The 16,147-nt window shown below is 41.7% G+C and overlaps 1 protein-coding gene across 1 annotated transcript; it reads right to left on the reverse strand.

Annotated features, from left to right (window-relative positions):
* Nucleotides 1-1,525: 1,525 nt before the first annotated feature.
* Nucleotides 1,526-16,147, reverse strand: LOC137046370 (uncharacterized). The gene is made up of 7 exons (XM_067423561.1): nucleotides 16,054-16,147; nucleotides 15,832-15,925; nucleotides 15,638-15,749; nucleotides 15,328-15,551; nucleotides 15,066-15,237; nucleotides 2,591-2,718; nucleotides 1,526-1,609 (listed from the first exon to the last, which is right to left on the reverse strand). The coding sequence occupies exons 1-6, from the start codon at nucleotides 16,092-16,094 to the stop codon at nucleotides 2,690-2,692; spliced, it is 672 nt and encodes a 223-aa protein (XP_067279662.1). The 5' UTR covers nucleotides 16,095-16,147; the 3' UTR covers nucleotides 1,526-1,609; nucleotides 2,591-2,689.

The following is a 16,147-nucleotide window of genomic DNA, read 5'->3' on the forward strand; positions in this document are numbered from 1 at the left end:
TGAACCTTTTGCCTTGCATGGAAGTGCATGCTTGTCAACCACAATGAAGTAGGAGTGAATGGCCCTTACGCAACAAAAATATATTTCTCAATATATTAGTTGACAATATATTTCTCAATATATTAGTTGACAATATATTTCATGTGTCTCCATATATTGTGACATGGTAATATATCATATGATATATTATATAATAATATATTATATATGCAAGTTATATATTGCAATATATGGGACAATACTGCAATTATTGCCGTTTTCATATATTGACTAAATACATATCATTATACTATTCAATATATTGCTATGTATATTGAAATATATCCTACAATATATGAAATGATATATTGGAAGAGTCATTGTATATATATGTAAATATATATGTAAAATTATATGAGATAATATACCTCAATGTACTGGATAATATAATCAGATTTATATGGGAACATATGTCTTAAATATATTGATTTATATTACATAGTATATAATTATCATATATATTGTATACATGGTAAATATGAAATAATCTAATGTACACTGTCTGTCATATATTTTAAAATATAACAGATTAAAATATAATATAGAAATTAGGGCCGCGACTCGATTAAAAAATTTAATCTAATTAATTAGAGGCTTTGTAATTAATTAATCGCATTTTAATTGCATATAAATATTTGACCTGAGAACAATGAGAAGTAATTTTTCACATGTATTTTTAGTATACCATTGAATAATGACTGAATACATAAGCTTAATCAACAAAATATTGTTTATTTATTCCAGTCCAGCAGACCAGTGCAATGTTTGCCAGTTTAGCAAAAGCATTTTTGTGATATTTGAGGCTCAATGTGCTGCGGTGATACGCGAATTCCTTGTTGTATAGCTTGCACACAACCATGCTCTTGACGACGCTTCCATTCTTTCGTTTTTTAAAACAAAATTTCCCATCCACGGGGCCAAGCAAAGCAGTCTCATCAGCTTCTTCGTTCCATAGCTTCGTTCATGTTCACATGGTTCGTTGTTGTCGTGACTCCGGAACGCTAGTTGGTGTTCCAGTATAATTGGTCCGTCGAAACTCATTCATTGAAAAACGTTCCGCGGGGCAAAAATAAGTGTGGTAAAACATTTTTTTTTTTGCGTAATTAATTAACGCGTTAAAGTCACGTAATTAACGTTAAAGTCCCGGCCCTAATAGAAATATTTTCTAAATATAGAAAATATATTGAATGTCATGCACCATCTGATTTGGGCTATTGTTAATCAACCTCTGTAAACATATGCAGGAGCTTGCTTAACTCACAAAAAATACTTTGTTTCAATAAACATACATTAAATAATTCAGTTTTGTTTGTATATCAATGTATTTTAATATATGAATCAATATATAGCAATAGGTTGTCCATCCATATATTGCTATATATTTTCAAATATATGACGAAGTTTCTGATACATTGAAATATATTTTCTAATGTATTGCAATATAAATTCTAGTATATTGCAATATATTTTTGTTTCGTAAGGGGGTGCTCTGTGTGGATCCCTGGGCGAGAAGGTAGGGCTGACTGCTTTGGGTGATGTTGTCTAGATGCTGCTGCACACTGGTTCCGACCTTCAACAAAACACATTCAATAGAATTGCTTTGGTGACTTATTTCTGACAATATATCAGATCACCTTAAACGGTGCACAAGATTAAGGTGATAGAAGATATATGGAAGATGTATTTTTTTGTTGCTGATAATTTACTCACCCCCTTTTTATCCAAGATGTTCATATCTTTCTTTCTTCAGTTGAAAAGAAATTAAGGTTTTTGAGAAAAACTTTCCAGGATTTTTCTCCATATAATGGACTTCAATGGTGACCAACGGTTTGAAGGTTCAAATGAGGGGTCAAATGTCCGTCTCAATGCAGCTACAAAGTCTCAACATGATCCCAGCATATAAATAAGGTTCTTATCTATCAAAACAATCAGCTGTTTTCAAAATTAAAATTATATACTTTTAACCACAATTGCATGTCTTGTAGAATCTCAAGATCCGCGGACGCTGGTGGCAAAGCCTAATATAAACGCCCTTTACCAAAAAAATATACTAATAAATATTTAATAAATGAAAAATTAAAAATAAATAACAATGATTTCGGACGGTTTTGAAAGTAAAGGAGAAAATGAGATTGAGTTTTTCGCGCTTCCCAACTTTTCTGAACCGGCTTACATCTATGTCCTGTGTGACCTTTCCGACGTCAGGACGTAATGAGTGGTGCATCTTGAGATTCTACAACATGTGCAATTGTGGTTAAAAAGTATATAATTTTTATTTTGAAAATGACAGATAATTTTGCTAGATAAGGACCTTATTTCTCTGCTGGGATCATGTTGAGACTTTGAAGCTGCATTGAGACGGACTTTGAACCCTCAAACCTTTGGTCACCATTGAAGTCCATTACAGAGACAAATCCTGGAATATTATCCTCAAAAACCTTAATTTCTTTTCGACTGAAGAAAGAAAGACATGGACATCTTGGATGACATGGGGTTTAGTAAATAATCAGCAAACATTTTTTTTATAATTGAACTAATCCTTTAAGCATACCTTTTGAAATCTGATAAGCTGATCTACAGCTTGAAATGCAGACAGCTTTCCTGGCCTCTTCCTACCTTGTGCAGATGGTGGTAGCAAATGTAGCAGCAGCTAGATGGCAGACATGTCACTGTCCCAGCCTACAACCCAGCCAACATGTCCATGTGGGCCCCACATGGGGTTTAGCTGGGCTACATGGGCGTCACCTGGGCATGGGCTCAGGGTGGGCAGATTGATGGGCTGAATGTGGGCCCCATCTTGGATAAAGTTGTGGGGCCCAGTTAGTTTGCCCATTATTGTTTATTTGAGGGTCCCATGTGGGCCACATTTGGGCTATATTTAGAATTGTAACGTTTTATTGTTTGCAGTTGGTTTTGTTTTTGTACAATTATGGGTAACAGCCTAACCCTAACAACTGATTACATTTATTGCATTTTAAGTATTTCATAAGTTTATATATAACTTCTTAATTTTTCCATTTTATTTAAAAAAAAAATTTGTTGATTGTTTTAAGTCTGTAGCACTTTGAGATTTTTTGTATATTAATAAATGTAGTTCTTCCCACAAAGCCAGCTGGGCTTCCTATGTGGGACCTAGATGCTTCACTAATGGGAAATGAGTACATGGGTTTAAAATGGGCAACTCAGTGGTCTAATTCATTCACAGTCAAGACAAGTGCAAACACAGTCGATTCCAATGGTTGATTGGATAGATAGCACACAAATATCACCCTTGAAATAATTTGTATTGTTATTTTGACACTTAAACACAATGTGACTTCAATCTAATCAAAATCTAAAAAGTCCAGCACAATTGCAATTCAAAAAGTCTGCACATTGAGGGAAATATTTCCATTCTCAAATGTTTAATTTTAAATAGATCTTTAATAAATGTTTATGTTGTCACAGAACAACTAGTTTCCACTGAGCAATGAGTCTGAGGAGCTTTATCCATCTCCTCACTCAGCTGTCTGTGCTTTTTCCCTTTTTTATTTAGTGCTAATTCAAATAACAAATGCACAAAAGATACCAAATATAGTAACACTTTAGAATACTGTTACAAATAATTTGTAATGCCTTCAGAAGGATTTGGTAATACTCAGTCTTAGTAGGTTACACCACGATCTTCACTTTATAATTAATTATATAAGGTCTCCTTCATCTATCACACCTGATTCAACTCACGAGCTCATTAGACTGAAAAACCTGAAATGGGCGTGTCAGATATAGGGAGACATACAACATCTGCAGGGCTGGTGATCCTCCAAGACAGGTTTGTAACCATAACCAAGTATTTTACAACACTATGTAGAGACTCAGGCGAATCAAACACACAATCGCCAGTTACATTTAACAAATATGTTTTGAATGCTCTGTGCTGAGTAACAGACCTTCCCCCAACACAACAGAGAAAGATTCTCCGTTACCCTGGAAACCATCTGATAAGAAGTTTTACGGCCCAAAAGAATTTGGCCACATGAAAAGTTCCATACACAGAGAGCTAAAGGTTGTAAAACACACGCTTTTACCTCAAATTATAGACAAACCATCTATAAATGAACATGCACCCCAGGACATTGTATGTAAACACATAACTGTCTTGTAAAATGTTTCTTCTGTATGGTATTTTGCATCTTTTTATCTTTGTCTTAACAAATTACTAGTTCAGATAACCTCATATATGTCATGTCTCCTATTAAATTAATGCTCACTTCACGACTTACACTTCCATGTATATCACTTATTCAGAAAATGCAGTGTGTGTTTGTTGCAGTAATTAGAATATGAATGGTCAGAGACCCACTGATTCAAGTTTTGGAACAAAGAGCCATAAAATCTGCTGAGGAATTTCCCGCCTGGAAATCCCAACAACCTCATTGGTTAAGTCTAACCCTGGAGGGTGGGACTACCCCCCAGACCTTAAAAGACCAGTGGAGACAATCTCCGCTCTCTTACTTCTCCAACTTCGCTCCTCTTCTCTCCCTGGCGGAGCCAACACCCACGGTGGCTGGCCCTTAAGCCAGGCCACCAATGCAGGCCCTCCAAGCAGGCCCCAGCTCTTCCTCTCTTCCCCTCTTCCCTGGTTCTCCTCGCTTCCCTACTGAGTCATCAACTTACTAGCCTCAAGGGCCTTCTTCAGGAGGAGAACACGAAGCACCGCTCGAGAAAAAGCTGCTTCCCTCCCGACCTCGGAAAGAACCACCGGACACGCAGGAACACACGCACACACGCGAGAAGCCAAAACGAAACCAAAACGAAAGCAAGTATTCTTATTTTTCCAAATTCAAACTGCTGTAAAGAGGGTGTGTTATTTTCCCGTTGGGACAAGTTAACTCCGTGAAGGTTGTATTTGATGAACTGAAGGAAAGCTGCGTCTTACCCCTAATTCTTTGTCCCATCTCTCTCATCTCTCTCTCTCTTTTATCTCTCTCTAATTTCAGTCTATTCATTATTCTCTTTTATGTATTCTTTCGTTAATATCTATATTTCTACTCTCTTGATGCATATTTAGTGTGTACTTTCTGTGTGAATCGTAGTGTTATTTTTAGTCTGTGTTTATTAAACCTCCAAAAGACATTTAATGAGTTGAGTCTGTTGTTCTCCCACATACACAAAGTCAATGAAACTTGCGATCTAACGTTACCTAACTGCTTATGCTACTATGTTAGTAAAGTAAACTGTATGACCATTTGAAATATTGAACTTGTCCTGATCAGTAAAGTTAATGTTTCTTATGCGCTCGTAAAGCAGTAATCCCTTATTGAGAATTGATTTGAAAAGTCTATAACTAATTTGCAGGACAAACTTAGTGGGATAATTTCAAGCAATTCCGTAAAGGGTTACTTGTATTTAATTAAACAATTTTCCCTATCGGAAAATTTTAATACGTAATGAACGACTAGCAAATTATATTCATAAATTCATGAATATTGAATATTAAATCCCTTTTGAGTTAATTATTCCCCGAGACATTAAATTCATAAGTCATTGTCGTTACATATTATTTGGTGGAGAAATTATCGGGCAAGTTTCAAACGTTTGTGTATGTGTGAATGATATTCATATTCTGTTCATTGTGTATTTTTGGGGTATTAATAACCTGCACGCACGTTTTTGTTTGGTGTTGTTTTGTGAATTGTGAGGTACCGCGCAAAGCGAATCCAAGCATAAACAGATGCTGAGAAATGTTGAAGTAGCCGGATTATATTAATGAAAATATGAACAATAGGGTTTATCCGCGTGATTTCCAAACAAATGTATTGTAGAAAACCCATACATTTGACTCGAGCAATATATTATGTGTTCCATCAAAATAATGAGATTTTGATGTAGTCTGTAGACACGTACATTGCGGTATCCCGCTTGATCTGAACTACGGAAAGTTTATATCATTGCGGAAGATTGGGACAGGGCGAGACTCTCCTGTACAATATAAGAGGCCTAAGAATAATTATTATATCGTTAAGATAAACGATAACTCCTGGTTTAAGTCTGGCTTAGCTAACCAAAGACCTGAGACCTAAAACATTTGAATCAAAGATGCTGAAAACCGTCAGCCATATTGATAAATGTCTATTGGAGTCCATGTAAAATGCGTGAATAGGCAGACGGAAAATTCCTGTTTTCACCCGTTTTGTTGCTCGTGCATCTAGAGCACCAGAGTCATTTTTTTTAGTGATTGCAAAACGCCAAACGGCGACTCAAAAAAATTGCAACGCCGCTTGCAGAACGCCAGAGGGCGACTCAAAAATTGCAACGCCGCTTGCAGAACGCCAGAGGGCGACTCTAAAACCAGACAAAGCCATCTGGTGAGCATTTCCGCCTAACTAACTGTAGTCTAGGGCGGGCGCAACAGCGCCATCGTGTGGATAAATTCGGATAGTTTCACTCTCCGCTATTTGATTCTGCCTTAACAAAATAAGTTTGAGCCTATAAATTGTTTATTGCTTACTGTTGTACACAGTTTCACTTATACAATTTTTCTAGCAACAACCAAGTCTCCTTTCTCGCTGATTAAACACCCTTATTCGAATTTGAAGTTTAAAAAGAAACATAACTTCCTCTAACTCAAAGTGAAATTAGGTTTAAGTCACAGACAGTCCAATTGGAAGGAAGGACGCCACCGTGTGGTTATACCCTGTTAAGTCAGCGCAACACTAAATCCCTACGCCCTTCCTGATTAATTATTTTATTTGGATAACTCCAACTTGGGGATTAATCGTTATAGGAAAGGATTTTTTTTGATTGGCTTTCTTTTATTTGATTCTCCTTACAGGCTTATTTAAATTTCATTTAAACTTGCTTTGAATTTAATTTGAATTAAGTTGAGCTTCTAATTTTTTTTTCTTTTTTTTTATAATTTTATTTTAATTTTTAATTTTAATTTTAATTTTAATTTTTAATTTTAATTAAAAAAAAAAATTTAATTAAAAATTATTATTATTATTATTATTTTTAATTATTATTATTATTTATTTTTTTCTCTGCAAAGGTTTTTCTTTTCCCCTCCCATTGGGAATAAAGCTCAGTCTGGTAGTTACAAATGGTATCAAAAGTGCTTTTTGTTTTATCATTACTTAACAGAAACTTTTGCCTTTTTCTAAATTGCTCTTGATATTTAATCTTCCACTTGAGCGACCTCAATTCACCCCGGATGAGCTAAATGGGATAACCCATAGTACAAGCCGAATTTTAGTATATCTTGAGCATTTAGCCTATTAATTTCCCTAACACTCCCAGCGCACACGCTGACATTCCTTTCATTACAGACCAATTCATCTTGTGTTTGTTTCCACTGTGCTCTTTTCTATCCTCACTGTTGGACTATCACGATTGTGTTTCTTTCAGTTCACCAAGAGACCCCAAAGAGAATTAGATAGTCCCGGGACGACCGAGCAGCAGTTCACCAAGTGACCCCCAGGGCTACCGCCCACCTAATTGTCTAAATTGTCTAATTAGCTAACTGTCTACATCAGTTAGCCAAAATTCCCAGCTATCCGTACGATAGCTCGTCAGCTTAGAACAAGCTTGCATTGGCCTCTCTCTGTGTGTGTGTGTGTGCTGTGTTTCTCTCGTCCACAGTAAGCCGGCATGTCCCGTGCATCCAGTTCCGCCGTCCCGTGGGATCGCCTAACGACATGGCTGGAAGCGCTAACGGCCACCAGTCAAGGAAGTCTGGGGCAGCCGAGCCAGGAGCAACTGGACACCGAGCTAGACCAGCTGATGACACACGACCCCACGCACAGCTTCTCCAACAAGGAAGTGGCCAAGATCCTCGGAAGCCTCGCCCACGTCCTCATCGCACAGGCACGTCTAAGCGAAGGGAGCTACGCCAACCTGGAACAGGAGGCAGCAACGCTAAAGCTTCAAGCCGAGGAGGCCCGGAGAGACCAAGCCCTCACCCAGCTTTGTCTAGATCAGCTTCTAGACACAGAGAAAGACGACGAAACAGACAAAGAACAAAGAAAAGAAATAGAAAGACTTCAAAAGACCCTGGAGGAGCTCCGTCGTGACGCCGACCGACGAGTACAGTCAGAGAAAGACGCCAGGAAACACCTCGACGAACAGCTTCGGCGTGGCGAATCCCTCCTGGAGAGAGCCCATGATGAACTTAAAGACAGAGACATTAAAGCTAAAGTCTATGCAAAACATTTGCAGTCGGCACAAGCCGAGATCGACGAGCTCATCCAGCAAAGACACGAGCTCAAAGATGAACTTGACATGGTGCAAAGAGAACTGAGACAATCATATATAGTGCAACGTTACCGGAAGGGGGAAACACACAACACAGAGTTTCCCCTGACCAGTTACTCCGCACATTTTAGCCATGAAGCAAGAGCTACGAAGGGGGACGACAGCCCCCTGTTTAAAAGATCACCCGCCAGTCTCCACGAATCCCCGTCAGCAGCAGAGGAAAGGCCGCCCTTCCAGGAAGTCAAGGTCAACAGCCACGAAGCTTCAAAGAACCTTGACAAGCTGGCCAGAAATATTCCTACCTTCAGCCCAGACCCGGCAGGAGGACACGACGTCCACGCATACTTAAAAGACATAGACTTTTACTTGCAAACTGTCGCTCACGCGAACAACTGGGACAGACTGTACCTGCTCAGGGCCACGTCTAATCGGGACGTACGCAGCTTTCTGGATCGACAACCAGAGGCCATCAAAGCGGACTACTGGCATCTACGACAAGCTCTAATTCGTGAGTACTCCGACCCCGAGTCAGACCAGGGGCTCATCACTGCCATGGACCTTAAGCAAGCTCGACTTGAGACCTCACAGAACTTTTATAACAGACTGCGACGTGCCTACTTTGGGGCACGTAACGACCCAGGCATGGAGGAGGACATCAACTTCAAAACTCTTTTCCTCCGAAACCTGCACCCTACCATCAGTTACCACCTGGGGGTGCTGGCGTGCCCGTGCAGCATGGGCACGCAACAGTTAAGAGACTTGGCTCACAAAGCTTACGTCAAACAGAAAACCATTTCTGAAAAGACTGTAAAACAGCCCACCATCTGCCCTGTCTCTGAGCACCGCCCAAAGCTAACCCTAGAGGGCGCCCATCAGAACCACAGTTACCGACCCGTCAACAGAGAGTCCAAACCACTCCAAGCCAGCAGAGGGCAGCGTGGTCATAATGGCGACCGTCCACGGTACCAGAGCGATCGCTCTGAAGGATCCTGGGACCCGCCTCGCCCAGAAAGCCAGCGAAGAGGCCACTCTCGACGGGACAATGGTAGGCCCAGACCTGAACCCACGTCTGGCAAAGAAAGTGTAGCTGCTTCTGAAGTTACAGAGCTCATAAAGATCCTGAAAGAGTTCCTCCGACAGAAACCTCACAAGGAAGACAAGAAGGACGGACCAGGTACAGCACGACTAGACATGATACCTGAAATCAACCTTCCCGCCCTTCCTGCAACTGAATCATCCACCCTGAACACTGTTCCCCAACCACAGACTAATGAACTAACTTTTGCACCCCCACACGTCAGCAGCACACCCACATGACAGCTGACAGTAAGCTGGCAGCCTCTAATCAAGACAGTATCATGGGGCAGCCCAGCGTACCAGAAAGCGCTGTTTTGATTGTTTGCACGCATAATGAGACACTTGACACATATCCAGACGGCTTATCAAGCAACACACAGGTCCCCACACTAAGACTCCTGGGAAACCTAATCGAGAAGGGGATGGCTCGAAAACTCTATCTGACTATCACTATGGAAAGGGAATTTAAGCTCGAAGCCCTAGTGGACACTGGCTCCGACCTCACGCTTATATCCGCCCAACTGTTTGAAAGACTCAGATTTGAAGCACAGAGGCAAAATCGCACCCTTAACCTTCACACTTGTAAGCTAAATGTGCAGTCGTAGAGCCAAAACGACATCCAGCTCAAGCAAGTAGCTTCCATCCACCTGACAATTGGACCTATGAACCTGATACACCCCGTCTATGTCTCCCCTATAAGCACTTATCCATTTCTCATCGGAAAAGACCTGCTGGACCGCTTCGAACCCGTACTGGACTTCAAACAACTGAAAGTCTGGGCGCAAGTGCATGACCCTCTGCCCCTTCAGACACACACATCGTCTGAGCAAGACTGTCAAGTCACAGAGGTCACGGGAACTCCCACAGAGCCAGACTGCCAGGTCACAAAGGCCACGGGACCCCCTGCAGCACACTGTGACAACCCAGCCTCAGCCCCGAAGCCAAGTTCAAGTTCGCTACTCTGCACATTTCAGCTATCCAAAGACTCTGATGCCTTCTGCCCCCAGGTCATGAATGACCTACAGCTGAATGGCATTATCACAACGAACAGTATCCCTGCACTGTGGGCAGACAACTCAACCAAAAGTCTCTCACTGTGCAATGCAATCAGTAAAAACACACCACACGGCGACATGTGGGCACCCCCGAACCCCACATCCAGCCCCATTGTTGCAGTGCTAACCCACAGCAAGCTATCGACACCGGCTACAATGCCTCCCTTGCAGCTGCTATCGCTAACGCCGCAGTTTTCACACAACGATATTGCGGATATGCAAGCCTCTGACACTGCAATAAAGACAATTCTTGACCACCTCTCAGACCCCTCCAACCACCCTATCACTGACTCTGAGCTCATTGATGACTCTAGCCACAGACATCTACATAACTCCAGACACATGATGCGTATTCCGGACAACATTCTCTGGTTTGCACCCGATGGCAACACAGCGCCACGGCTTGTAGTGCCACGGTCGCAAAGGGGGGTGATGCTAATGTACGCCCAAAACACACCATGTGCTGGACACCACGGCACCAGAGCCACGTATGACACACTGAAACAGGTGGCATATTGGCCTGGGATGCATCAAGAGACGGCAGAGTATGTTAGAGAATGGCTAGTTCGCTGCCAGTTCCAACCAGCAAACCCGAGCCACAGAGCCCCACTGCAACACAGAGGGACCACGTTCCCATGGTCAAACCTACAAATCGACCGGGTAGAACCCCTGCCCAGGTCCACAAAAGGCAAAAAGTACTTTCTCACAGTGGTGTGCCAGTTTACCAAGTGGGTGGAGTGTCGACCAGCACCCAACGACACCGCCCAGACCACGGCATACCCCCTGATGTATCACATCTTTTTCCTGTCAAGATTGCCACTGAGAATCAACTCAGACAGAGGCATCCACTTCACTACTGAGGCCACGCAACAGATCTGGAAATGCCTAAGAAACACGGCCGTGATCATGCTCCTGTGCCTCCAGACAATCAGAGGCCAGCCACCACCAGACATCACACCGGGTCCAGCCTCGGGCATCGTACTGAGAGAGCAACCTGGACTCCTGATCACCAACTGCAAATGAATCCTCAAAAGAAAGACGTACTCTCCTGAACTTCACATCAGCAGCGCAAGCTCCTCCAGCCCTGCACACCGACGCAAAGGGGGGGAGGAGCCCAAGCCCTCTGCTTAACCTTTCACCAGCCATTTTCCTGAAAGCCCCTGCAGCCGCAGAAGGAAAAGGATGCATTCAGACAAACCCTGAAATGGCACATGAAGACCTCAAGCAAATGGACAGATCCTTTCCTGCACTCACACCACAGATTGCAGGAAACCACAACATCCATGCCTATCTATGAGACATTGACCTTCACCTGCAGTCTTCGACGACTGTGAACCACCAAGATAGACTCTATCTGCTCTGGATCACATCCAGCCCAGAGATGCGACGCTTTCTGGCTCGGCAGCCAGGAAACCTCTATTCGGACCACCCGCAGCTGAAACAGGCCAACATAGAGAACTTTTCGGACTTCTCGTGACTGAGAGGCTAACAACAGCCTGCTGCCCTCCTGCTACGAGCACTAGGTCAGTCTAAAACCCTCTTCAGGTCACACAGACCCCTAACCACTTCCTGAAACTAGACACCTGCACCACACAAACGGACTTCTGGATGACAGGTGACGCACCGTCAGGGCACCTGCTGCCTCGACACCTGCTGCACAAGCACAGAGACCTGAACTTGGCTACTGTCTGCCTTATCTGCCGTGGAACGACCATCACTTCAGGAGACACAAACAACTGGAGCCTAACATTGCTATGGTGTGTCTGATCTTCCTGAACCTTTGATATCGCTCGTTGTTGTCCATAGGAGGGACAACAACTAGCGAAAGGGGGGATTATGTAGCGACTCAGGCGAATCAAACACACAATCGCCAGTTACATTTAACAAATATGTTTTGAATGCTCTGTGCTGAGTAACAGACCTTCCCCCAACACAACAGAGAAAGATTCTCCGTTACCCTGGAAACCATCTGATAAGAAGTTTTACGGCCCAAAAGAATTTGGCCACATGAAAAGTTCCATACACAGAGAGCTAAAGGTTGTAAAACACACGCTTTTACCTCAAATTATAGACAAACCATCTATAAATGAACATGCACCCCAGGACATTGTATGTAAACACATAACTGTCTTGTAAAATGTTTCTTCTGTATGGTATTTTGCATCTTTTTATCTTTGTCTTAACAAATTACTAGTTCAGATAACCTCATATATGTCATGTCTCCTATCAAATTAATGCTCACTTCACGACTTACACTTCCATGTATATCACTTATTCAGAAAATGCAGTGTGTGTTTGTTGCAGTAATTAGAATATGAATGGTCAGAGACCCACTGATTCAAGTTTTGGAACAAAGAGCCATAAAATCTGCTGAGGAATTTCCCGCCTGGAAATCCCAGCAACCTCATTGGTTAAGTCTAACCCTGGAGGGTGGGACTACCCCCCAGACCTTAAAAGACCAGTGGAGACAATCTCCGCTCTCTTACTTCTCCAACTTCGCTCCTCTTCTCTCCCTGGCGGAGCCAACACCCACGGTGGCTGGCCCTTAAGCCAGGCCACCAATGCAGGCCCTCCAAGCAGGCCCCAGCTCTTCCTCTCTTCCCCTCTTCCCTGGTTCTCCTCGCTTCCCTACTGAGTCATCAACTTACTAGCCTCAAGGGCCTTCTTCAGGAGGAGAACACGAAGCACCGCTCGAGAAAAAGCTGCTTCCCTCCCGACCTCGGAAAGAACCACCGGACACGCAGGAACACACGCACACATGCGAGAAGCCAAAACGAAACCAAAACGAAAGCAAGTATTCTTATTTTTCCAAATTCAAACTGCTGTAAAGAGGGTGTGTTATTTTCCCGTTGGGACAAGTTAACTCCGTGAAGGTTGTATTTGATGAACTGAAGGAAAGCTGCGTCTTACCCCTAATTCTTTGTCCCATCTCTCTCATCTCTCTCTCTCTTTTATCTCTCTCTAATTTCAGTCTATTCATTATTCTCTTTTATGTATTCTTTCGTTAATATCTATATTTCTACTCTCTTGATGCATATTTAGTGTGTACTTTCTGTGTGAATCGTAGTGTTATTTTTAGTCTGTGTTTATTAAACCTCCAAAAGACATTTAATGAGTTGAGTCTGTTGTTCTCCCACATACACAAAGTCAATGAAACTTGCGATCTAACGTTACCTAACTGCTTATGCTACTATGTTAGTAAAGTAAACTGTATGACCATTTGAAATATTGAACTTGTCCTGAGCAGTAAAGTTAATGTTTCTTATGCGCTCGTAAAGCAGTAATCCCTTATTGAGAATTGATTTGAAAAGTCTATAACTAATTTGCAGGACAAACTTAGTGGGATAATTTCAAGCAATTCCGTAAAGGGTTACTTGTATTTAATTAAACAATTTTCCCTATCGGAAAATTTTAATACGTAATGAACGACTAGCAAATTATATTCATAAATTCATGAATATTGAATATTAAATCCCTTTTGAGTTAATTATTCCCCGAGACATTAAACTCATAAGTCATTGTCGTTACAACTGCTTGTGATTCTTATTAAGTGGGGGTCATTTTTTAGGATTCTTTAGCTCACTGAAGTCTCTGAGATCCTGACACCTTCACTTCTGGAGACTCCAGGTAGGTTGCAGTTCTGGAAAATTGTGCTGCTGGAGACTAAAGGTTTTCTGATGGTTTCACACTTAATTCTTCACCTTAATTCTGAATTATTTTGCAGTTAGCGTGTGTCGTTTCTTCGCCATCTGTTTTTGTCTGACGTGGGGTACCAAAAGGTGGCACAATGGTTGATTCGTTTGTTTGGTCTTTTTTTTTAAAGGGCTGTTTGGAGAGCGATGACAGAGGAGTGAGGAGCTGCACTGTTTTTCTTTTATTTGTTTGTGAAATACATTAATTTAGACTGTACTTTTGATACTTTGGTATTATAAAGTTGTAAATGTAGTCATTGTCAAATAAACCTTAACACAATAAACTAAAGCATGAACTACTGGTTTCTGTTCATTCAGTACCTTTAACATTTTAGTGTAGTTAGTGGATTACATGTAATGTTTGTATTTAGGGGATTACTATAAGATAACCCAAACAGAAAATATGGTATATATTCCCATTGTGGCCCATAAGAGCCCTACATAACACCCATCTGGATCCCGTCATCAACCCATATGGGCAGACACATGTAGGCACCAAATGGGTGCTACCAGGGTTACCCATATGGGCCCAGTATGAGCCCATCAAGAGACTCATCAACCCATTTAGGCCCTATAAGGGTTCTGTATGTGGCCCACATTGGCCCCATTTATTAGAACCCATATGGGACCCATGTTGGCCCCTATAATGAACACACAAATGGGCCCCACTTAGAGCCCACTATGGACCCATCATCTGCCCCAGTTGGCTAACACACATGGGGCCCGTGTGGAGCCGATGGACAAAATTATACGGGCCCCACTTGGGTTGCCCATGCAGGGCCCAAGTGACAGCCCATCAAAAACCCACATGGGGCCCACATGGCAATGTTGGCTGGGAAATTAGAAAATATAAACCTGGTTAACATAATGCCATAGCATAGCATTCAAATTGACAACTTGCACCATTAGGAAAACGTACACTACAAACCAACATAACCCACAATAAAAAGTAAAACAGTTCCATTCATACCACTCTCAACTTCAGCAGCTGACTCAGCATTGCGCATCAAATCCAAGAGTTCTGTGGTGGGTACAAGTCCATGGCTTTCCTTTATTACTTTTGCTTTGAAAGTGGTTGGCCACTTCTCCAAGAATTTGTTGGCCGTGGCCTCACCAAACAGAAGTCTGAAATCTTGTTCTATCTGCAATGTAACACACATAGACAGAAGTGATGAGTGATACCTAATGTTAAATTGTATATTTTGGTGATGCAGTGAATTAGGATGTCATACCAGTCCTGGTGTATCCAGAAATCGTGGGATGACCAAGAAGACATCCGATGATTTGGCTTCATCGTTGACCATTGCTTGCCGATATATGAAGGTCGTTTTCATCTTCTCACGGACAGTCTTTTCATCAGCAGAGTGTCTCAAAACAGCAATAGCTGCTTCCACATCCTCATCAGATGGCTCTCTGTCATAGGTGAAGGGCTGACGACCACGGCCTGGCCCACCAACTTAAGACAAAATACAATGTTAAGAACTAATTTCTGTACAATTTACAGGTCACCATTATAATCATGTCCCTTATCAGTAAACATACCTTTAGGAGATTTGCTGACTGAGGCACCTCTTTCCTCTGCTGTTTTTCTTTGTATGGTCTTCAGTCGCCATGCAAGGTATCCTGAACCACTCTCCGGATCATAGTAATGTTCCTATGTAATCATAAATAAATTATAAAGGAGTAATATTAACATTTCAGAGAGTGCATAATGTTGCAATAACCCATTTACTTACATATCCATGTTCTGAGTATGGGTCTTCTAGATAGGGAAACAAAGCTACTATCCCCTGTGCATACATCACTCTGACGCTTTTGGGGGGTGATGTCCTAGCATGTGAATTCAAAGTTAATATCACACTCAAATGACATTGCACAATACAAATGTACATAATTAATAACTGTAAAATAATAACAATGTTTCTTTACAGCCCATCTATATGCTTAATAATGCTTACCCATGTGTTTCTGTCATCTCAGCAGCAAGTATATTAATCATCTGTCTTCTGGTGGCATCTGTCAAAGATTTGGTTTTTCCATACTCTTGGATAA

Source organism: Pseudorasbora parva, chromosome 18 (assembly GCF_024679245.1).
Source record: "Pseudorasbora parva isolate DD20220531a chromosome 18, ASM2467924v1, whole genome shotgun sequence".
NCBI lineage: Eukaryota > Metazoa > Chordata > Actinopteri > Cypriniformes > Gobionidae > Pseudorasbora > Pseudorasbora parva.

Excerpts from the sequence above, each read along its gene's own strand:
- LOC137046370 (XM_067423561.1), bottom strand. The coding sequence starts at position 16,094 with ATGATTAATATACTTGCTGCTGAGATGACAGAAACACATGG. Across the intron at positions 15,926-16,053 it reads GAGATGACAGAAACACATGG|GACATCACCCCCCAAAAGCG; the intron begins GTAAGCATTATT and ends TTCACATGCTAG. Across the intron at positions 15,238-15,327 it reads TTCTGGATACACCAGGACTG|ATAGAACAAGATTTCAGACT; the intron begins GTATGACATCCT and ends GTTACATTGCAG.